At 44.2% G+C, this 25,263-nt stretch overlaps 1 protein-coding gene across 2 annotated transcripts in view; it reads right to left on the bottom strand.

Annotated features, from left to right (window-relative positions):
• Positions 1–3,100: 3,100 nt before the first annotated feature.
• Positions 3,101–25,263, bottom strand: part of LOC135907032 (uncharacterized) — a 96,684-nt gene continuing 74,521 nt past the window's right edge. For both annotated transcript variants that reach the window (XM_065438703.2, XM_065438704.2), the window contains exons 4-5: positions 6,772–8,789; positions 3,101–3,637 (exon numbers count right to left, since the gene is read on the bottom strand). In XM_065438703.2, the coding sequence (XP_065294775.1) occupies positions 3,460–3,637; positions 6,772–8,789 (2,196 nt within the window). In that variant the 3' untranslated portion in view covers positions 3,101–3,459. The remainder of the gene's footprint in view (positions 3,638–6,771; positions 8,790–25,263) is intronic.

Below are 25,263 nucleotides of genomic sequence, written 5' to 3'. Positions count from 1 at the left end.
ACTAGGAATTGGCAAGAATCAGATGTATGCGTTAAGAGACAAAGCCGGCAATATCATTACTAATATGGATGAGATAGTTCAAGTGCCTGAGGAGTTCTATAGAGATTTATACAGTACCAGTGGCACCCATGACGATAATGGAAGAGAGAATAGTGTAGAGGAATTTGAAATGCATCAAGTAACGCCAGAAGAAGTAAAGAAAGCCTTGGGAGATATGCAAAGGGGGAAGACAGCTGGGGAGGATCAGATAACAGCAGATTTGTTGCAGGATGGTGGGCAGATTGTTCTAGAGAAACTGGCCATCCTGTATACGCAATGCCTCGTGACCTCGAGCGTACCGGAATCTTGGAAGAACGCTAACATAATCGTAATCCATAAGAAAGGGGACGCCAAAGACTTGAAAAATTATAGACCGATCAGCTTACTGTCCGTTGCCTACAAAGTATTTACTAAGGTAATTGCAAATAGAATCAGGAACACCTTAGACTACCGTCAACCAGAGGACCAGGCAGTATTCCGTAAAGGCTACTCAACAATAGACCATATCCACACGATCAATCAGGTGATAGAGAAATGTGCGGAATATAACCAACCTTTATATATAGATTTCATTGATTACGAGAAGGCGTTTGATTTAGTCGAAACCTCAGCAGTCATGGAGGCATTGCGGAATCAGGGTGTAGACGAGCCGTGTGTAAAAATACTGAAAGATATCTGTGGCGGCTCCACAGCCACCGTAGTCCTCCATAAAGAAAGCAACAAAATCCCAATAAAGAAAGGCGCCAGGCAGGGAGATACGATCTCTCCAATGCTATTCACAGCGTGTTTACAGGAGGTATTCAGATACCTGGATTGTGGAGAATTGGGGATAAGAGTTCATGAAGAATACCTTATTAACTTGCGATTCGCTGATGATATTGCCTTGCTTAGTAACTCAGGGGACCAACTGGAATGCATGCTCACTGACCTGGAGAGGCAAAACAGAAGGGTGGGTCTAAAAATTAATCTGCAGAAAACTAAAGTAATGTTTAACAGTCTCGGAAGAGAACAGCAGTTTACGATAGGTAGTGAGGCACTGGAAGTGGTAAGGGAATACATCTACTTAGGACAGGTAGTGACTGCGGATCCGCATCATATGACACTGAAATAATCAGAGGAATGAGAATGGGCCGGGGTGCGTTTGGCAGGCATTCTCAGATCATGAAGAGCAGGTTGCCATTATCCCTCAAGAGAAAAGTTTATAACAGCTGTGTCTTACCAGTACTCACGTACGGGGCAGAAAGCTGGAGGCTTACGAAAAGGGCTCTACTTAAATTGAGGACGACGCAACGAGCTATGGAAAGAATAATGATAGGTGTAACGTTAAGGGATAAGAAAAGAGCAGATTGGGTGAGGGAACAAACGCGTGTTAATGATATCAGTTGAAATTAAGAAAACGAAATGGGCAGGGCAGGACACGTACTGAGGAGGAAAGATAGACGATGGTCATTAAGAGTTACGGAATGGATTCCAAGGAGAGGGAAGCGTAGCAGAGGGCGGCAAAAAGTTAGGTGGGCGGATGACATTAAGACGTTTGCAGGGACAACATGGCCACAATTAGTACATGACCGGGGTAGTTGGAGAAGTATGGGAGAGGCCTTTGCCCTGCAGTGGGCGTGACCAGGCTGATGATGACGATGATGAAGAGAGTAGGCCCGCTTCTCTGGGAGCGCGACCCATTCCACAGGCATATAGTAAAGCAGGCAATGCCACAACCAACGATTCTGCGAAATAAACACTTCCAAGCGCGAGCTTACCTGCCGAGTACCAACTTCAACAAGGACTGAAAACAGGAAGCCAAAATGCATTGTGGGAATGGATTTCAGGAAAGGGAATTCTGTTACGCGACTGGTAGAGTTTACGCGATATTAGCAGACGAACGCTGCGTGTTCTCTCTATTTTAATGTGACAGCGTTAAGGGCCCCTGTCGCAGAAATTCTAGCGTCGGTGTCGGCGTCCACGGCCGCAAAAAATCCTGCCGAACCACGCAGGCCCTCCGCGTGGCGCATAGGCGTCACTGAACTGATTGAATTCCGCAAGATACGGCAGAAAATCGGTAAAGTATGACTTACACACAACCTACAGACATGATAGCATCGGAATGTAATTTGAATATAAGATAAAACATATTTCTGTTACGCGGAAACTAAAACACGAACCCGATTTCCAGCTGCCGTTCGACGTCTGTCACAGCAGGAGCGGCGCGGCCCGCCCGGTTCCTTGCAACACCATCAAATTTAAACAACTTAAATTCTAGTGACTGTTGGTTTAGAATTTTTGATTTAGGCCGTCAATATTTTGTTTAAAATTGGCAAAAATCGCACATTTTCAGAAAATGACACTATGAAGTTTACAACTCTAACTCAGTAATGAAAAATTATATTGCAATTCTGTGAATTGCATCTAACGGTACATCTAAAGTGTAGCAAATTGATATGTTAGAGATAAATCTTTAAAAAATTTAGTAATATGGAAATAGAGTTTTAGCAGAATCTTTGCACACAACGTAACGAATTGACCTAAGATATAAATTTCGAATTATAGATTTTCGAATTTTATATTCGAATTTCGAATATAAATATCGAATTTGTCATCTCTAAATGTTCTTATAGATGCCGTTTACAGAACCACAATATCTGTTGTTGATGCAGAGTTATTAGTTTGTAAACTTCGTGTTTCTATATTTTTTTGAACTTTTGAATTTTTGAAAATTCTTTTAACAAAATTCAGGCTCTAAATTGATATTCCACTTCCAACAGTCACTAGAATTTACTTTTCTCTCTCAAATGCAACAAATTTTATTAAAATCGGTCCAGGGGTTATCTCGGAAAAATAGTTTCTGCGTTTTACGCTAGTGTGTCGTGGGGCAAACGTTGCCGCACAAACGCAAGTTTAGTTTGACACTCTCTCAGCTTACCGGGACTTACCATTTTCTTAAGAACACATGCGCGCGAGCACTCTTGTTGCACGAACATTCCTCGCCGACCTTTCAGGAGCGATCGCTGCTGAGTACTGGAGTGCTGGCACCAAGATGGCGTAGAAAGACAGACACGCGAACGGATCAATGGGCGCTAGTAACAACTGTTAGATTGTTAACAGGCATCTTTAATTACAGGACTAATGTACATCTTCTTCGGACTCGCAGCCACGATCCTGTTCTCTCTCTTGAAGAAGAAAGAAAAAGAAAACCGTCCGGCAAGCGGCGTGTATACCTGGGCCCCGTCAAACAAGCGATACAGACAAAACGCGCGCTCGGGGTCCCGTTTCGGGTGGCTGCGTTGTTTTTCTCAGTCGGAGGTTGCCCACTTGGCAGAGTGCCGACCGTGTGGGGAGAAGGAAGGAGTGAGTGCTGTTTAGAGGACGAAAGCGAGGGCCGGCATCAGGTGCATAACGTCATCAGACTCTCCACTGTCGGTGACGTCACTTGGCCGCCTGGGCATGGGCGCACTTCGTGCACCTGCTGTGTCGCTGCTGCTGCCTGGCGGTGAGTTTGAGCAGCTGCGGCTGAGCGTTGGCGCCGTCCGCTGATGGAGGGGGCGGCGGCGGCGACGAGGCGGGCTTTTTGTCCTTGCCGCTCAGCACCGCGCTCGACTTGCACCTGCGAGATGCACCGTACGCGCGGTGAAATGTGGCCCGTCAACACCGTCTCCGCACTGAGCATCCGCACTAGACGACGCCGTTTTAAGATATTGTAAAAAAAAAAAGATAGCCCTGCCAACTAACAGATTAGAATCATCAATAAATACTGAAATTGAAAATGATCGTTGTTTTGCGACAAGTGAGATACAGTTACTATGTTACATACAGTCAATATAAACATATAAAAATAAATTACAAATTGTCAAAATAATATCCAGGACGAAATGGATACGAAGTAAGACTACAGATTTCAGGTCTTAAAACAGCGTGAAGAACTTTTATAAAATATCGTATGTAGCAAGCAACAAAATTTAACAATGTAGTAATTACAGCACACTTTGAATATATAATGGGAAGCGAAAACAGTCATTTATAGTCGACTGCACTGTCTATTGTCAATTAACAAGAAATTGAAAGATTTCTTAGTAAGCACATTCCACCCGTATACATCAAGAAGTTTATTATCTTTTATATATTGTAATAACTTGTAATACAAAATTTTGGAGACCTTTAGTACATGTTTCGTAAACAAAGGCTCAGTACTCAAGTGTTCCGGCCTTCCTGGATAATTTTCCGAAAATCTCAGAACTCGATTTTTTTTTAAATTTTCTATTTAACAAGTTCCTTGTTATTCGAAGTATAAGATCTCGAGAGCGAGATATTTGATAGGAAAGTGGCATTTACTTTCAACTTCCCACTTATTTTGGGCTTCTCAGGAAGCTTCTTCGGCGTTAAAATTTACTGTGTTAGGAAACGACAAAGCCTTACGTAAGAGAGAGAGCGGGAGGCGGGGGGGGGGCGGAGGGGCAAGAAAGAAAGCTCGAGGATAAACGCAGACAGGGAAAGGAAACACACAGGATTCGTAATTGTGTAGTAGTTCTACAATGCGAATCCATACAAACGGCAGATGCACTTCACGGCAACACCTGCATGTATGACCAGCATGCATGCATATGTGTAGGTGCTATTTTCTTCGAGAATGTAGTTCGAAACACGTTGGTTCCTATCATGCGCTTTTTGATAGTATGGTGGTTTTACTGACGACCAAGTTTTTAAGTTTCCGAAGCAGAATTTACAACAGTTTAGTTTTTTTCGAGAAAGGCTGCACCGGAAATAATAAGAGGAGGAAGAAGAAGAATACAGTGCGACTGTATGGATTGCGTTACACAGCTATCGCCTAGAACCTTTAGAAATTTCAAAAAAATTATATGTAGTGCCTAACTACCGCCTCACCAATGTCAGTTAAAATTGAGAACGGCTAAGCAATTCATGATTGTATAATATTTATTTATTTACTTCTTCGTAGCCTATATTTAATCTCTACTTCAGCTTTTCTGTGTTTTCAATGCGTTCTGTGAGCCACTAAACAATCAAAACATATAAAAGAAGAATGTTTCAAGAATGTTTCTAATAAATATATTTTTCAATATTATTTATTTGTACTGGCGTTTGTGGTTGCAATGGTCACTTCCTTTCTTCGCGCACATAGATAAATGCTTCTAATAATATGGCTGTCGTATAATATAAAGCCAAAAACAAATTACAGAATCGCACTTTACCGCATGGAGTATGCACGTGCGGAAAAGCCAGCTTTAAAGACGCCACTTACGCACGTGCGTTGCCGTTAGTACCATTAGTACTCGTGAAAAATACCACAGAACGAGCTTTGCGAGAACATAGTATTGCAGGGAAGCTCAGCCAGCCGTCATTTCGCAAAGGCAGCAGCTTTACAAGTAGAAACACATTCAGCCTAACGAAGTACAATGTCCGGAAGCCTTGAGTCTTACTTTTCTAAATAATGTGTTTCTCTCATTTTCTTCGTTCTTGAGTGCTTAATGCTGAGGTTGTGGGTTCGGTTCCCACCGGGGACAAGTTACCTTTTCGCCCACATTATATATATATATATATATATATATATATATATATATATAATATATATATATATATATATATATGGTAATTTCCCCTGTGCTGGCCTTGTTGGCATAGTCCCGTCATGGGATTTGCGGGGTGCGTGTGTTCGCGCGTTTTTCTGGACCCAATTAAAGTTTGTTCACTCACTTCCTCTCTTATCTTGTGACACACACACACACACACACACACACACACATATATATATATATATATATATATATATATATATATATATATATATATATATATATATATATATATATATATATATATATATATATATATATATATATATATATATATATATATATAAGTGTCTGTGAGTGTGTATAGGGGGGATTGGAGACCTCAAAGAAGTGCGACGAAATGCTAACGCATTTCTCTCGCAGTTACCGCTAAATCGCCACTGATTTTTTTTTCACCTCGTTTTCTGCCATTTTATGAACTAGTGAACGCTATAAGTGCAAACCTTGTTTTCATAGTTTATACGAATTTCATTTTCTGTTTAAGCTAATGCCATTCGAATGGGTTCAAGGATTGTGTAGCATTTTATCGCTTACCATACATATTTAAATAGAAAATCGGAATTGGGCTAGCAAGATACAAGTTTAAGAGCGGCAAACACGATAAATAAAATTCTGCAAATTACTTCATTTTACGTGAACGAGAGGAAATAGGCTACTGAAGAGCTGGCTGTCCAACAAACATAAAAGCTAAACTCAAGCTATTAATAAATATTAAGAATCAACAAAACGCGCGCATAAAGAAAGACCAATAAAGAACAGGAAGATCGAAGGCAAATAGCCCGTAATTCGCACGTAGCCGAGCATTCTCAGGTTAAATAGCCGCACCACATTATGGGAAGCTGTACCAACCTGCGGATTTGCGCTCACAGTGATATTCCGGAAGAATGGCACATTTGCAGCGCACAAACTATAGATGAGGCGCGCACGAACACTTTAGGAAATCTGTATAAACGGATACCTAGACTTTGTCTCCTTAGATAGTTACACCCCGGCTTGTTCTTTCAATTCGCCAAAGTATCGCGCCAATCGGTTGAGCGGCTGCCGAGCCAAACTATATATACGTTCAATGTATTTAGGTGGGAAAGCCCCGCGCACAGCTCCCCGTTAAGCGGCCACCGAAAGTGTTCCAGCACGTGGGCGTCCGTGCACGTACCGAGAGATGATCTTGCCGATGAGCTTCTCCGCCTCCCTGGTCGGAGACATGTTCCTCAGCTTGGTCAGCTGGCTCGCCGCGGTTCCGTTGGCGCACCGGACGCTCTCCAGGGGCACTCGGGCCGGGCTGCGGCCGAGCGCGTTCGGCTTGGTCACGGTGGAGGAGATCTTCCCGGTGCGCACGTTGTACACGTTGTAGCAGTCCGTAGAGACATCGCTCGCCGCCGGAGGTGGTTCGAACGTCTTCTTGACCTTGGGGTTCGCCTTGGGATCCTTCGCTGCGTGTCCCTGCGGCGTCCTCGCGGTGTCCCTCGATCCCGCTTTGCTGCCGTGAACCACCTTGGCGACGGCTGGCGCTGCCTTGGTGCATCCGTTCAGCCTGCGTTGACACTGGGGCGACGGCTCTCCCATCTTCCCGGCGACGGGCGAGCGAGTGCCGTTTGTTGCCCTATGGCACACGGGCGACGCCGCTCGGCCTTTTCCCGCTACGGGCGACGGAGTCTTCGGGGGCGGACGCGTGAAGAAGCCGTCCTCCGGACAATCTTCGGCCGAGGGCGGCTTCTCCGCGGAGGAAGGCCTGTCTTTGTGTTCCGGCTTCTCGTGGGTCGTGGGAAGGATGTGGAAGGTGACCCTCTTGAGCGTGGGCGAGGCGTTCTCTTCTGCCTGCCGCCTGGCCTCCTCCTTGGCCTTGCGTGGTGGAAGCGGCGGAGGTGAGAAGTCCTCCATCGTCCTGGACGCAGCGACGCCGTCCGACAACTCGGGTTTCCGATGGCTTCGGAGACTGCGACTGCGACACAAACCTGCTGAGCTCGATACCGCTGCGGTGTGGCCATTCTCGATGATTGGGTCACCGTTGCTAGGCGACGCGGCGCTTTGTGTCCGCCCGTTCCAAGGAAGGCCGTCGCGAACGTTGAAGTCCACGTGGATGGAGTTGCGAGATTCGGATTTGCGCCGGAAGCTCCCCGTTTCTGGCAGAGTTCGAAACGTTACTGTTAGCTTGGTGTTGTCCCTATCGTGAAAGGTTCCGTTAGGAGAGTCACGACCGTTGACCACACGGGCGACTTTGCTGTCTTCCGACTCCAAGTGACCATTCTGTGAACGGGCCGCAGGCTTAAAGCTATCTGACTTATTTTGGCTACTGAGTTGCCTTTCAGCAATGTCATTGGAGTGGTTCTTATGCTGACTTGGGGAACCAACCCGTAAAGCTGTTCCCGATGGTTTCTTTGCCTCGTCACCTACATCCTGCACACTTGCATCTTGCCACTGCAAAACACACGGCTTAGAAGAAGAATAGAAGAAAGCCCTGGAGCATATAGGAGACGACAGTTGCCGCCGAAGGCTGCCGTCATTCGTAACAATGCCGTCCTGAGGCCTACCATCGGCGCTGGAGCTTACGTAATTGTCAGAAGCATGGCTGCCCGTCCTCACTAGCGCTCTCGACACTTCCATCGGGCTGGAAAGATCAGCAAACTCTTTCGGCAGGCACGTTTGCACTGGTGGCGACCGGAAGTCGCCTGCAGAAGTCGTATGCTTACGGAGACCGTCGTCCCTGCCGAAGCTGTCGACGCGATCCAGATGGCCCGGTGAGTCGCCATCACAATCTACGTACGCCGGCTGGCTACCTGTCCTAAGCAGCGTTCTGGAGGATATCGTGTCGCTTTGGCACGTGACAGCCGTCACGCGAGGTTGTTCGGCTGGTGGCCTCGGCGTCGTTGACTGAAGGATGGGGTCGAGGGGAGCGATGATAGGACGCCGGATAGGACGCCGGTCGAGATGGTTGTCCGGCGAGTCCGGGATGCTTGCCGAGGTAGTGCCGTTATTAGCGGCATTTCCGTTCATCATCAGCGCCCGTCGTCTTCGCTCGGGACTTAGGTACCGTCTCCTCGGCGGAGGACTGACGGGATACTCGCGCGATGACGTCACGGAGCCCGTAGAAGAGGAACGGGGCAGGCTTGGCGGGGGCCGTTTGGGCACCGGTGGTGGCGTAGTGTCGTCTGCTGCCGGTACGCCTGGCTCTTCCTGCAAAATGCGCAAGGGCACAGTGAGAATTAGTGCTCACTCTTGCCGGCGCAGAAGCGGTCTGTTAGATTAGATCAAGGCTCTAACAATAATCTAAGGTAGTCATGCGTTTGACGATAGCACGTGTGGGTTAGAATCATCATATTAAGAGATAAACGCGGACCCTGAATTTAAACAAGAAGAAAACACGCATGACGGGCGGAATTCACTAAACCAACTTGAGAACACGTTTTGGCGTAACAAAAATCTTACGAGAAAATTGAATTCACAAAGCTAAAGCTGCTCTTAAGATCAGCAAGCGTGCGATGCCCGCCGCTGCAAAGACAAGCGCAATAGTCGAAAGGGGCGTATACAAGGTATTTCAGCGAACAATTTCAATTTTTGTAAAAAAAAAAAAAAACTTCGAATGGCAGATAGACAAATTTAATCCGTGAGCCGGTCTACTCGAAGAGGCGGACATTACTTGCAAAAAAAATGAAACGCGTAATCAAATAAATAAAAGAATCACTAATTAACCTTATAATAAATACCTCCTGACACATATTGCAAATTACAAATTCTAGTGGGTGAAACTGCAAGGCATATCCACTTGAAAATAATTGCGTGGATGACGTCATTTACGAGACATACGCCGTCGAACTTGCGGTAAGAATGCACTGTCGTTCCGCTTACTTTCTTAACAAAACGTCGTTTTACGCATTGAAGCACAAAAGTAACTGGAGCGTCAATGCATTTCTCCACAAAGTTCGGGAATTAATATGAAGAAACCGGTGTTATCCTGAGAATTCGTTCCAACCAGATCCGCCTGGAGAGCTCCCCGGCTAGAACTTGTAAATTGTAATAGGTGCCATAAAGTGTTAATTAAAAAGAACCTTTAGCTCAGGCCCAACTCCAACGCGTCCTATTCAAATAGATGTAAAACGCAAAAACACTTTTCTGAGATGACTTCTGGACCGATTTTAATGACACTTGTTGCAATTGAGAGAGGAAGCGAAATTTCGATTTACGGCCTGAATTTGGTGAAAAAGAATTTTCAAAAAATTGGAAAGTTCGAAAATATAGACGCACCAAGTTTATAGCTTAACAGCTCTGCATCAAAAACAGATAACGCGGTTCTGTAAACGGTATCCGTTAGATCATTCAAAGCGGACAAATTCAATATGTCAATTTATATCTTACGTGAATTCGTTACGTTGTGTACAAGGGTTCTGCAAAAACTGTATTTCCATATTACTGCACTTCTTAGATTTATATGTATCATACCAATTTTGTCCACTTTAGATGTGCTATCAGATACAATTTACGGAATCGTGATATCGTTTTCCCTTGCTGAGTTCGTGAGTTGTACATTTGATAGTTTCGTTTTCCGAAAATTTTCGATTTTGCCAATTCTTAATAAGGTATGCACGATCTAAATAAAATATTGAAAACCAACAGTCACTAGAGTTTCAGTTTTTTTTTAATGCAACAAACCTCGTCAAATTCAGTGAAGTGGTTGCCGAGAAAAACGAATTCTCCTTTTACATGTATTTAGATAGGAGCACCCGAGCTAAAACTTCCTCTTAAAGGGAATCTCACCAGGCCCCATAGCAAGTTTTGGTTATATACTGGAAGCTGTCACGTGTCTTCTAGGGAGCGTTCTGCCGCAAACATTTTTCAAATCGTCTCATTAATAGCCGAGATAGAAATGTTTCACTGCCGCAAACCCACGATTTCAGCAGGCGGGCTCCACTGCCAAGGAAGACGCTCTCTCCACTTGCCCCGTCTAGCCTACGCTAGCGAATTTCCTTGCCTATGTTCTTCCATAGCGGACCTCGAGGATCGCGTGACGCATACGTCACAGGCCCCGCCTTCATTTCTTTTTTTACCCCTCGCTTTCTTTTTCGGCGCTATGCACTACCGCCGACGGCGTCGTGCGTGAGCGGTTGTCTCGTTCGCGCAGCGCAGGATTTTGCGCGCAGTGCACAAGGAAACATTACTAGTTGTATAATTCAGCGCTACACGAATACCCAGGCAGAACAAGCGGATCGCAGAGCATGATCTATGCTAGAAAATGGCATAGTTTCGGTACCTGCGCACGTGACCGCACGACCATGGGAACAAGCAGACGAAGCGGAAGTACATCTCTCTTGCTTCGGTGCGTAGTGAAACAAAAAACACGAAGACATTCAGTTTGTGTGTTTTATTATTTCTCTAAACTTCAATTCGTCAATTCAAGCAACAGATCGCACAGACAACAGATGTTCTCTTGAATAACTCTCGAAGTCACGTGTCACCACGAGCGACGTCAAGCTGCGGACACGACTACGTAGGCGCAGGGGCACGACTACGTCACCGTCCGGCTTGGAGCGCCGCGGACGCGAGAAGGAAAAACGGCGCTCAGTTTGAAATTTCAGATCTTTCCGCGGCGCGTAGCGACGTAATACTTTGCAAACAGGATCGTTGGCGCCAATGTATGCTCTGCGCTTGTCAGCTCAATATGGCCAGACCTGGTGAGGGGTCTTTTAAGATAAAACCTTAATCAGTGAATTAGTTAATTAGAAATTAGTGTGCAGCGCGATCACATACCAAACGGATGAACGTACTGGTGCTGGGCCCTTGCCTTGAGGTGCAACCAACATTATTTTATGAAGTTTTTTTTTTCATTTCCATGGTTAGTATCGAAATAAAGACATTTAGTCGTTTTGTAATACGGTGGTAGTGTTGGTGGTGTACACAGGCGGGGTTAGCCTGGCAGATCTGGCCGGCAGTTGCTCCGGCAGAGCGTCTCTTTCTGCGCCAAATGTGTCACCATGTGTCTACCAGTCCTGTCTCTCGCAGAGGTGTGAGAAGAAAGCGTAACACTGAAAGGGACACTAAATGTTACTATGAAGTCAAGTTAAAGAGATAAAGCAATGCTCTAGAGCGTCTAAGGGCCAAACAATGAAATGTTCCTTACCTCAGTAAGGAAGCCTTAATTGCGGTGAGGCCACTTTATGTCACTCTGAAAGCTTCCTTACTGAGGGACCCTCGGTGAAGGCTTCCTTGATGCTTCCTCAGCGTAAGGTAGCTCCGAAGCTACCTTCATGCGTCCTCACGCCGCTCCTGGCCCTGAACGAGCGCTTCACCTCACTACTTAGCTACGTGACGCTTACTTGCGCATGTGCGCTGACAAAGGAAACGCAGCTGTTTTTCTTTATAGTGGTGACTACACCAAAAAAATGCTAGCACTGGTTAGTGACGCCAACACCTATAGTCGCCTGACGCGTGATCCAACAGGAAAACTGCAAAGGAACTTCCAGAAGTCTCTAGCTGACGACTTCCATTTGGCCCCGCCCCGGCACAAGTCGCCCTATTACCAGCTACTTTGTATCAACGGATAAGCTCCGGCACTTCATGGCCTACCAAAGATACACAACCAAGGTGTTCTTATGCGGCACATTGTCGAATTCAGTCGCTCACCTTTGTATAAGATTTCCGGTTTCTTACACCGGATCATGTCGCCACTCGTTGGAAAATGCGGCACTCAAGTACGCAATTCTGGCGACATTATTGAACCGATACGGCATGTTGTTTCTGCTCATGATGATATCATGGTCTCATTTCAAGTTAAGTCACTATTCAGAAGCGTTCCAGTAGAACTGGCTGTAAAGGTTTGCACCGCTGCCCCCGAAGCTGACGGGTCGCTGCCTCAAAGGTCTCCAATTGACGTTTCAGACCTGTCCTGTCTCCTTAAGTTCTGTTTGTCGAATATATACTTCGTCTTACAACAAAACGTTTACCCGGAGACGCATGTTACGGCTATGGGTGCATCTATATCAGCTTCTGCTGCGAATCTGGTCATGGAGGACGTCGGGCGTTGGCATCTTTTACCCCTTCTCCAAAGGTTTTCTTGGGGATATGTAGATGTTTGCTTCTGCATAATTCACAAGTATACTATCGCTGGCTTCACTGCTCGCCTTAACAGCGTGGAACAGGCGATTCAGTTTACTGTCGAGCAAGAAGTATACGGTTGCCTACCATCGCTGCCTATAAGCGAGGCGTTGGGGCGGGGCAAGGCTACGCCCTGAAACATTTTGTTCCGAAACATTGCCCACTGCTACTTCCAATAGCTCTTTGCTTGGTTTCTTTCTTGATTTTCTGTTACATTAGCTGCCCGCGTTATGTGTGGAAAATAAAAGAAGACCTAATGTGGTAGCCTACAGACGTTTGTCTATTCCCTGAACACAAAGCGCGAGCACTGAACACAGGAGGCCTCCCTGCTTCAGTCCTCGGTGAACTTCCACTTGTTCAGTGCACACCTAGCCTTACCACACGATTTGTATATATACTTGAAGCAGCTCCACAAAATCGGCATCTATGCATGATCTCGTGCTTGCGAATGTTTCATAGAATTCCCTGGTTACGTTGTCGTAAGCTTCCATACTAGTTAGGAAAGCTATCCATAATGGTCTACTCTGAGCGACTGAAATCTCTACTGAGTTAGAACAAAGATGTTGACCTCTAAGCTTCGGCCTGCCTGAACCCCATTGCATAGATCTTCCAATATACAAATTTTCTTCGCCAATCTTGACAGCTCTACTTTATGGCTTGCATTGTTATTCATACAGTGTATCACGGACGTTGCGTTGCTATAACTGTTACTGATCTGTACGAGCTCGTCTTATACTCAGAATAACTTTTTGCCTGTCACTGTTTTCTTTTTTTTTCAAGTTTTTGCGCTAAAAGCATCGTGTTATACTTATCCTTTTTGCCTTTGTAGATAACGACTCACTTGTGCAAGCATCTTCGACTGTGTGCTGCTATCTGCGCACGTGAACACATTCACAGCTTTCCTCTCTCTCTTCTTTCTAATATCTCGTTGTTGTTGATGATGATGCCTGCGGCCACATCCCTTTGAATCGGGACATCAACGGGCAAGGCCAGATCGGATGGTCAAACTAGGCGTATAAAATCAAAGGAGTTAACAATTCGAACGTTGGAGCTGAAAAGTGAAAATTTTATGTGTGGGAAAAAAGCAATCAGAAGAAAACAGTGCATAAAAATTAATAACAGATAAATAAATAAAAAGTATGTAAAAATACTGAAAGATATATGTATTGCGGCTCCACAGCAACCGTAGTTCTCCACAAAGAAAGCAACAAAATCCCAATAAAAAAAGGTGTCAGCAGGGAGATATGATCTCTCCAATGCTATTCACAGCGTGTTTACAGGACGTATTCAGAGACCTGGATTGGGAAGAATTGGGGATAAGAGTTAATGAAGAATACCTTAGTAACTTGCGATTCGCTGATGACATTGCCTTGCTTATGAACTCAGGGGACCAATTGCAATGCATGCTCAATGACCTGGAGAGGCAAAACAGAAGGGTGAGTCTAAAAATTAATCTGCAGAAAACTAAAGTAATGTTTAACAGTCTCGGAAGAGAACATCAGTTTATGATAGATAGCGAGGCACTGAAAGTAGTAAGGGAATGCATCTACTTAGGACAGGTAGCGACCGCAGATCCGGATAATGAGACTGAAATAATCAGAAGAATAAGAATGGGCTGGGGTGCGTTTGGCAGGCATTCTCAGATCATGAACTGCAGGTTGCCATTATCCCTCAAGAGAAGTGTGTATAACATCTGTGTCTTACCAGTACTCACGTACGGGGCAAAAACCTGGAGGCTTACGAAAAGGGTCCTATTTAAATTGAGGACGACGCAACGAGCTATGGAAAAAAGAATGATGGGTGTAACGTTAAGGGATAAGAAAAGAGCAGATTGGGTGAGGGAACAAACGCGAGGTAATGACATCTTAGTTGAAATCAAGAAAAGGAAATGGGCACGGGCAGGACATGTAATGAGGAGGGAAGATGGTCATTAAGGGTTACGGACTGGATTCCAAGGGAAGGGAAGCTTAGCAGGGGGCGGCAAAAAGTTAGGTGGGCGGATGAGATTAGGAAGTTTGCAGGAACAACATGGCCACAATCAGTACATGACCGGGGTAGTTGGAGAAGTATGGGAGAAGCCTTTACCCTGCAGTAGGCGTAACCAGGCTGATGATGATGATGATGAAATAAAAAGAAACTATGGTGAGGAGGGGGGACCATCAGTCTAACATGGTAATCGATTGGTATCGATTAGGTAATTTTTCATTGCCAAACAAATATTTCTGTGACTGAACCCTATAGTGGAGGCTGCAAAACATAGGACCACAGGCACTGATAAATTTAGGCCAATATTGCGAAGCGGGATTTCCAGAGGGGCGTCGACCCTGCGAAGATGGGGAAGAAGACCGTGACGACGGCCGACCACATCTGCTACCGCTAATTTCTAACCAATAAGAGCAAATAAAGTTTTTCCTCCTCCTCCTCCTTTTCCAATGATAATTTTCTTATAACAGAAAAACGCCAGCAAGGCAACAAGAAATGGTCTATCGCCACAAATGAGCATAATAGTGAGGCGACCAGGCCAGACCTGTGTAAAGAGAAGTTCGACGTAGATATACGGGAGCGCAGCCTCGTGATGGACACTTCAATGTTTGTGTTTCGCAAGAATTTCTGTGCCATGGGCATAGACGATGTCAGTAATCAATGGAATTGGTAATAGCGGAGACTGATACTGGCTGCATAATGACACTCCTGCGGCAGTCAAGGGACAATACGGGAGAATCGGGCCGCTTATGGACGCCTTGGCTAGAGAATCTGCAACTTCATTTATAATTAGACATTCATGGCCAGGCACCCAAATCAAACGCACGCTTCCTAAGTACGCAGGCACCAATGAATGAAACGTCCTCATTGCGACAGAATCATGAGAAGAGCAAACAGATAACGGATCAGTGATTATCACGGCTGACGTAATTGATGGTCATAAATTGCGTAATCCCAGCAGCACTGATGCATTTGGCTAAAAAGATCGGTATGAAATCTGGCAGCCGAAGAGAGAATGTCCAATCAAGGATCGGGGAAATTATTCCTACACCTGACTTTTCTTCACATTGCGAAGCATCTGACACAATTAGGATGTTTGTTTGGAGGTTCTGCAGATGGTCTTGTAATATACCTTCTAGAATACGATGTGGACGTAATTTCGCATTATTAGGAAAAATGTCATCGAATTGAATATCCTTGGTAACAGCTCTGTCGGGAATCGGAAGTATATCGCATATACGCACTTCCAACAAGTCAAGTAATTCTTGCACAAATGTAAATTTGCGGAGTGTGTAATTGCAGCCAGATGACACCGAAAAACAGCGCAGGCTGTGAAATAAATATTGTTTGAGAATGCCGCAGCGGTGATTCATAAATTCTCAAGAACGCTTCGACTGTCAAAAGCCAGAACCTGCACGAAAGAGGAAGAACACGGGATTCTAGATAGAGAGCAGACTTTGCAACAAATTTAGGAAGACCTAAACACAAACTTAATGCTTCTCTTTCTAAGAGGATTAGAGGACGGGACTTGTAGGATGGAGCTCCAGAGAAGAGCACGCAACCAAATTCCAATACAGGGCGTACGTGCGTGCGATATATCATTAAGAGTGTGTCTCTTCTCAATCCTTTTCGACGATTGCTCAGCCTACGCAATATGCCAATTGCACGGCTACCTTTCCAGTCACATGATCTATGTTTGGGCTCCAGTTGAGAGAGGCGTTATAAATAATTCCGAGGTTTTTAATATATTCCACCTGTGGTATGTCTTGAAGGTGGTAAGACAATGAAATGTGCACTATGTGACGTATCGAAAAAACGAGAACAGCACATTTGCTGGCATTGAGTATAAAGTGATTAACATGTAGCCACCTCTCCAGAGCGCGAAGGTAAGTTTGCAGTCGTTGGTATAGCGTGTGGATGCCGTTTGCAGATGCGAAAAACGTGATATCGTCTGCATAAACATAAGTTGTTCCTTCTTGATGACAGGGAAGTGTGCTCATGAGAATATTAAAAAGCACCGGGGAAAGGACTGAGCCTTGCGGTGCGCATCTTGTTTGTTTATCCCTAGAAGAAGAAAAGCCACTTTCGTAGCAATAGAATTCTTTTTCACCTAAAAATGAGTGAATTCACGCTACTACGTACCCAGGAACAGCACAGTATGTTAACCAATTTATCAATACAGTGTTCTCCACGGTATCGCATGGTTTAGCGATATCGAGCGTCACTAAGACAGCGCATTCCTTATGACGTCAAGCGAGTTGTATTCGGCTTTATAAGTCGACGTGGGCATGCCAGATGGAGCAGACGGTCCTGAAACTAATCTGACAGGGACTAACAATGTAATTATCATTAATAAATTTAATGATACCAAGGTGAAGAAGCCTCTCAATTAATTTTACTGCGTTTGGTGTAAGTGCAATGGGCGTAACGTTCTCCAGTACATACCCTCCCCCTTGTCTCTTGAGCATCATTATTACTTTGGCAAGCTTCATTTAAACGGAATAGAAGCATTTTTAATTGATCAGTTTACCATGTTTAAAAGAACGTTAGGCGATTCCTGTAACAATATTTTTAACATTGCATTTGCGACTCCGTCAGGGCCAGGGGCTGTATTCGGGAAGCATAGTGCAGTATCATATAGCTCAAATATAGCGAAATTGGAGTGAAGACATCGGAAGTATGTAATGGAAAATGAATAGCCGGAAGCCGTGCTGTAAATAGCTTTTCTAAGCCTTTCGCAATCTTTTCTAAGGAGGCGCTCAATTCTTGCGGGGTCAGAATAATCGGGTCTAATGCTAAGGGCGTTGGTAGCACCTTCCTAGCACGAAAAAATGCGAATAGAGCACGCTCATTTTTTGAGTTTGATAGATAAACGTAACACCTAATATCATATTCATCTTTGGGTCGATTAACAGTACGCCTAAATACACTAGCGTGAAACTGATAATTCTTCCAATTTATCGGGCACTGATTATGCAGAATCATTTTCCAAGCGGCTTTTCTTTTTATATAGTCCCGCGTACACTCATCATTCCACCAGCGACAAGCGCGTGCTGCCTTTATCCGAAGGAATAATAAATTCAGCTTGCTTCCGGGAACCTTTTAGAATTGAGCAAATGGTTGAAGCGATTTCCTTATCATTGGCATTGGGAAGTTTCCAAACGGCTGAACGCAAGGAAGTCTTAAATTTCGTATAGTTCACAAATGTACATGCCTGGTATTCTAAAGATGTTATGGGACATATGATTTCGAATGACACAGGAAGATGATCACTGTTGGTTGCTGAGTCAACCGCTAACCACGATGAAACATTTATGCCAACGCTGCAAAATGTTACATCTAACACCGAACGAAAGTGTCCACTCGCAAATGTTACTTGTCCTCTGTTCTGACATGAAAGGTGACTATCAATAGTCCACTGCCATAGTCTCTTATCACACAGATCTGTTTTTAGCCCTCACGACATGCGATGCGAATTAAAATCCCCTGAAAACAAAATTTCTTTTTTACAAGCAGCCACAGTCCTATCAAACTGACGCGTACTTTGCGCACCGGTGGGGAAATAAGCATTTATAATTGAAAATGGATGATACCCCGGAGGACTTAAATCTATTGCCAAAATTTCGCATTCAGAGTCCATGATTTAAAAAAAAAACTTTGCCATATGACAAATGTTACTGGAAAAAAGTAATCCTCCACTCCAGTAATCCTCCACCTCACGAGTATTGATCTAATCGGAAAGACCGAAAACCTTTCAAATGAAAAGTTTTCTGTGGTGAAAGCCAAGTATCCTGAAGAACTATGACATGTGGATAAAGTTGATTAGATAGGCAAGATAAATCTGTTAAAGCTGAGAGTATAGAGCGACAGTTCCACTGCAGTACTTTCAACTGTCCAATGGTGTTGATCGCACAGCAGCGGCAACTGCCGCATTTAGAATACTTTTTTTAATCATGGGAGATGGTTGACTCTTTTTTGATTTTGGTTTCATAATCGTAGAAATTGGTGATCCCATGCGTTTGGGAGCTCGAGTGTCAAGTTCCATATCTGTGACACTAACGGTGTCTGAATAAGGGGGATCATCCTCGTCTGGTTTGACTAGCGGAGTAGTTTCTGCCGACTGATCCACAAATGTAGGAGGCGTCTCTACACCTCGTTGCTAGGCATTCGAGGTGTGGTATTAGAATCAAGAATCAAGAAGTCTTTATTGAGTAACACAAACAAAATGTATACACAGATATTTGGACCGATAGCCAATGAGGCTAGTAAGCGGTCCAATACAAAATAACATATAGGACAGCAATCACAAACACATTGAAGAAAAACTAACTTTGTAGCCTTGCTTCCATTCCCAAAAAATGTTTCTTGCATGTCAGTTTGAAATTCCTAGCTTGCTTTACTTCAATTGGCAACGAGTTCCAAATTTTCGCTCCTGTAAATTCTATTCGTCTTTCTCCGTACGCATTATGGCAAATAGGAAGGTTAAAATTGCCATTGCTGGCTTGTCTAGTGTTGCGGACGGGAATACTGAATGCACCAAGAGGTAAGGGGTAGTTGGTATTTATAATATTATTAACCATAAGAGCTATTTTGTAATCGCGTAAGGTTGTGAATGACATTATTTGCATTGCGTCAAAAATGTTATTGTTAGAACTATTCGAAGAAGGTAATCCCATGGTTTTCAAGGCACGTTTTTGTAGTCTTAGCAATGGTGTTAAATACGTTTTGTATGTGATTCCCCATGATTCACTGCAATAACTGAGATGACTGTGACATAATGAAAAATACAGTGATCTAAGAATAGCAGGTGGAAAGTGCCGCCGTGCCTTAGACAAGGTAAAACAACCGTACGCAACCTTTTTACACACACTGTGCACCTGTTCCTTCCAAGACAAGTGGCAGTCGAACATGACCCCTAAATATTTAAAAGAAGACACACTATCAATAACATTGTTGTCAACACATATAGAAAAATCACTTAATTCAATACACTTTTGTTTTGAACGAAAAATAACATATTTAGTTTTTTCAGTGTGTAAAGTTAGATGATTATTACGAAACCAGGTCGAGATACGTTGGAGTTCATTGTTAATAGGATTTTCTATTGATTCAAGTGAGTTGCCAGTAAAGATAAGTGCAGTGTCATCCGCATACATCAAAATTTGAGAACACTGTATTGCATTGGGGAGGTCATTAATAAAGAGCGAAAATAAAAGCGGTCCCAGAACTGACCCCTGGGGTACACCACACGTAACAGTTTGGTATGCAGACTTGAACTGTTTGAGGACAACTTGCTGCTGTCGTGAAGAAAGATAACTTTTAAAGAATTCAAGGGCCCCGCTACGCACACCATATGCTTCCAGTTTCATTAAAAGAATGGAGTGTGAAACTGTGTCGAAAGCTTTTTTGATGTCTATAAATACGCTTACAGCAACATTATGGTTATGAAGAGCAGATAGGATAAGCTGTGATAGAGTAACTACAGCCGTGGACGTGGACCTGCTAGAAACAAATCCGTGTTGCTGAGGACAAATAATATGATTAACATCAAGAAAGGTTTTCAGTTGGAAAGCAATTAATTTTTCAAAAATGGTATTGACGACACTCAGTACAGATATTGGCCTGTAACTAGACGGGTTGTTAGGGTCACCAGTTTTAAATATCGGAACAACTTTTGCAACATTTAAAGTATCGGGGTATAAGCTAGAGTGTATCGCACGATTGAATATTCTGCACAAAGGAACACAAAACAAATCAATGTTGTCCTTGATTACCTTAGCCATTATGCCGTCTGGCCCGGCCGCTTTATTCGTGGGCATGTTCGCAACAACACTTGCAACTTCATCGCTAGTAATGTTCGAGAAACTGAATTCATTATTAATACATCGAGGTATGTAGGATGTCACTGAAGCTAAGGGAGTAGGTTGCGCACTGTTCTGACCGTATGTTGTGAAGAACTGATTAAACTGGTCTGCAGTCTCTATTGACAAGTTGACAGGAACAATCTGTTTTCTTTTAGCTGTTCCCGTAACTTCTCCTACAATCTTCCATACTTGCTTTGTGTCATTTCCTTGACGATTAACCAAATTAGTATAATACAATTTCTTTGATTTTCTCATCAGCGCCACGGATTTGTTTCTGTAATGCTTAAACTGTTTCAAGTAATAAGCATTTGTTCTGTTGTTTTTGAGCTTATTATAGTATGAATCCTTCTTTTTCAATACTGTGAGTATTTCCTCAGTAATCCAAGGACATATGGCATGTTTGTAGTTGCGCCGAGAAAACGTCAGTGTTGACTTAGTAATTGCATCGGAAACAGCAGATACGAAGTTAGCAAATTCTGTGTGAACGTCACTGTGACACAGATTTTCGAAATGAATAGATTCGAGCAAACGCCTGACATGCGCGTAGTCCACCCGTGAAAATACATTGGTATGGGTAGGGCAAATACAATCGATACCCGACCGTGGCAGAAACAGAAAAGTTGAACAGTGATCAGCAATGTTTTGGTTACAAACACCAGCGCAGGCATCCATATCACGGTTACATAAGATGTGATCAATAATTGTTGCAGACTGATGTGTAATTCTAGTGGGCACATTGATAACATTCTTGAGGTTGAACGATTCCAGTAAGAAAATATAATCTGGACAGTCATCCTTTGATAAGTCGATATTGAAATCACCAACTATTGCTAACTGATTATTAAAAGACATCAGAGGAACCAGAATGGACTCCATATCAGATATGAACTGACTTGTGCACGTGTTTGGCGGACGATATACCACGCCTATTACGACGTCTGTCTTAAGGCGAATAAAAAGTGCTTCTGTGGTATTAGAGCTCAGAGAGGAATCCGAGAGCTGTTGATAATCTATGCCGTTTTTTATAAAAAGAGCAACGCCACCCCCTCGTGCGGTGCTATCTCTTGGTAAAGATAGCGTTGTGTAATCCGGTATGTACGGTATTTCTCCTTTCTTAAGCCAGGTTTCAGTTACAGCGATAAGATCATACTGGAAAGAATGTTGCGATAAATGTACAGTGAGTTGGTCTAAATTTTTATTTATACTGCGGACATTGCAATGAAAAATGGAAAGGTTTTCGCTCTCGTGCCACTTAGCACTGATTTCCTCGACGGAAAAGGCCATGTTTCTAGACTACCTGAGCAAGATCAGCGTCACAGGTTATATGTAGAACATGCGAGGTATCTGTCTTGCGCATCAGGATCTTGCCATCTGATACCCATGCGTGTTTCCACTGTTTTTCCTTTTTGGCTTTCCGTGCTTTACCTAGCAAAATTTTGTTTGCCGGGCACAAATGTTCGTTGATGAACACGGGATTTTCGTGATCGTCAAAGCTCAGAAGTGTAGTGTTCAGCCGTTGCTTTTTCGCTGTTTTCAGAATGCTGTCTCTCACTTTCCTGGAAGCAAACTTAACAATGATGTTGGGTTCATCCTTGTTTTTTGAGGGCACACGATGGATAGCTTCAACATCGGATTCATCGAACTTGGTGCTCAAGAGATGACAGATCGATGTCATCACTAAAATCAGATTTTCAGTGGGTGCTGGAGGGATGCCTTTGATTTCAAGGTTATTTCTTCTACTGTACTGCTGCAGTTCAGTCAATTCGTGCCTGAGAGTTTTCACTTCATTTGTGAGTCGGTTGTTTTCTTTTTTCATTTCCAGGTTTACGTTTTTCACGTCAGACAGGGTCTTTTTGAGCTCAGAGATCTCTGTTCTAAATTCTTCGAACTTTTCATTGATAAAGCCCATTGAAGTTTTGACAGATTCCATTTCAGATTCAATCACATGCTTTATATCTTGCTTTAGTTCACTTTGCTTAGAGTTAAACTGTGCACTCAAGTCAGTCATAGCCTTTACAAGTTCTTTTATGGTTGAAGGAGGCTTATCACCCATGCTGGACACAAACACGAACGGAGCAATCCAGTAGCCTAAGATCGATGTAATCAAAGATACAGGATACACACCTGCAATGAACGAAGAAGGCGGTTAGCCTCTGCCTGGTTGCGAAGGCTGCCTGGATTGCTCCGTGAATGATGTGGGGACCGTCGTGCAGCGGTTATATAGGGGACGCCGTTGATATCGGACAGTAGTGCGCAGGTGCGGCTTGCCAGTAGAGAACGGAGGGAGGGGGACGATCCGTGGACACGTGTAGGTTCCACCAGCAGTGACGGTAGCAGCTTCGGATTCCGCTCCTCAAACGCGCATTTCTGCAATGAACGAAGAAGGCGGTTAGCCTCTGCCTGGTTGCGAAGGCTGCCTGGATTGCTCCGTGAATGATGTGGGGACCGTCGTGCAGCGGTTATATAGGGGACGCCGTTGATATCGGACAGTAGTGCGCAGGTGCGGCTTGCCAGTAGAGAACGGAGGGAGGGGGACGATCCGTGGACACGTGTAGGTTCCACCAGCAGTGACGGTAGCAGCTTCGGATTCCGCTCCTCAAACGCGCATTTCTGCAATGAACGAAGAAGGCGGTTAGCCTCTGCCTGGTTGCGAAGGCTGCCTGGATTGCTCCGTGAATGGCGTGAAAGATAATGAGGACTGCATCGATATCTTAGAGGCCTGCATTATTTGTATCAAATGAATGGAAATTGTTTGCGCTAAGCAATCTGATAGGCTGTATATCAATTTATACATAGCTTTAACCATTGCTTTTTCCACAGCAGAGTCAATTGCTTCCGAGAGATTAAGATCCATGCTTGGAGTGTTGCGCGCTGTAACACCAAAGTATACGAAGGCCCTGTCTTTAATAACTGCAAGTGCACCTCTTCGGGAGTAGCGACGGCGGTCGATTATTCCATGAATTTGTATTTCTTGGGCGTGAGCTGAGTAGTTCGAATAGTCTGGTGGGTGTCTTCCCCCATTTTGAGGTTGTGTAGAGGATTCACTTGAAGGATGACCATCTCCGCAGGTTCGGCAAATCAAGCTCGACTTACATCTTCCTGCGCTGTGCCCGGATCTCCAACAATTCTGACATTGGATTGGACGTGAAGCGAGTGGTTCTACACAAAACACAAGAGGTCACTATCTCATTTCTGGCGGACACGATGTGCCCACAAACGTTGCAATTACAGATTCACTCGGAATCCTCTCATTATTTGCAAGCCGATTGCAACGGTAAATAGCAATGACGCCTGCTGCGGAGAGCTTGTCCAGGGTTTCAGTTGGACTTAAGCGGGAGTCTACGCCCCGTATAAGAACCTTGGTGCACGCAAGGTGAGGCGGGATAAAAGCACTCACTGGGTTGGAAGCGAATGAAGTGCATTTGAATTTTGAAGTGAATGAAGTGCAACACAGGTCTGATCAGGTGACCGACACACTATACTTCCCCGTCCGAACGCTCGCACGTCAGTGATACTCTGGAAGTGGTTGGACATGGTCTTAAGTTCCTTCTGGACCGCTTGTGGGTTGGTAAGCCTGATGGAACCTCCATTGGTAGACACAAGCGCAACAGGAATGGTGCTGATGCCACTGCGAAAAAAATAAATCTACGGGCAATTCTTTAGCTGTCAGGGATGCTGGCGAGGAGAATTTATTTATTTATTTATTTATTTATTTATTTATTTATTTATTTATTTATTTATTTAAGATACTTTCAGGGCCCGAAGGCATTACAGAAAGGAGTGGGTGAACATAACAAAATATTTGTGCAATATACAAAGACAGATTCAACGTGGCGTTTCATGAATGCTGGTTTTGAAAGTGTCGGTATCCAGGATGGCTGCAACGGTGGCGGAAAGGTGGTTCCAATCTTTGCTTGTGCTAGGGATGAATGCATTACTGCAAAGTTTAGTACGTGAAGACGGCACACCAACTTTGAAACTATGGTCAGAGCGAGATGATATGTATGACGGTTGGGTGATAAGCTGTTCTTTCAACAAAGGGTTGTGGTGAATTGGTCGACATCAGCCCAAGACGGCTGACGCAAGGAATCCTAATAAACCAGGGACTAAAGCAAGGCTAGTGAGACACCTGAAACCATCCGATCCTCAGCCAAAATAGCAATGCAGATCAACGAAGTTTCAAGAGGTACCGCACAGCTCTCGGTCCACCGCGTCGGTGTGCGTTAGCGCGCCCAATTGAAACTGCTTTTCTGATTAACATCCCTTTTTTCTTTATTTTCTCCTTAAGTTTATAGCAGTGACAAGCATCCGCTGTCCTAACTAAGTGTCGCATATAATTACAATATAACCGAGGACTTTACGCGAATGGCGATCGATGATGTTGACGGCAATGATCATTTCCGTTTTCTTTTTTGCAATATAGCTACTTATTTAAGCTTAAATATTTACTTCTTCATTCACCTATGTTGTGGATAAGATATCAATGCAAAAGTTGTGGAGGGTGTCTAAAAATGACCGATGACGGTGTTTAAGGAAACCTAGGTCGTGTGTGGTGCTTTCTTTCGGTGAAAAAGGACGCCTGTCAAAAAGAAAAACGAAAGGAACTCCCACGTGACAACACGTCCGCGCACCAGCAGCAGCACCGGTCTCGTCAGCACGCCTCGCCTGGAGCACGCCAGGTGCGAACGCCTGCGTACTCCGGTCCGCAGAGTTTC

The sequence above is a fragment of the Dermacentor albipictus genome, chromosome 1, assembly GCF_038994185.2.
Source record: "Dermacentor albipictus isolate Rhodes 1998 colony chromosome 1, USDA_Dalb.pri_finalv2, whole genome shotgun sequence".
In the NCBI taxonomy this organism is placed as follows: domain Eukaryota; kingdom Metazoa; phylum Arthropoda; class Arachnida; order Ixodida; family Ixodidae; genus Dermacentor; species Dermacentor albipictus.
The sequence above is the reverse complement of the archived record's forward strand: the minus strand, read 5'-3'. Positions and strand labels throughout refer to the sequence as shown.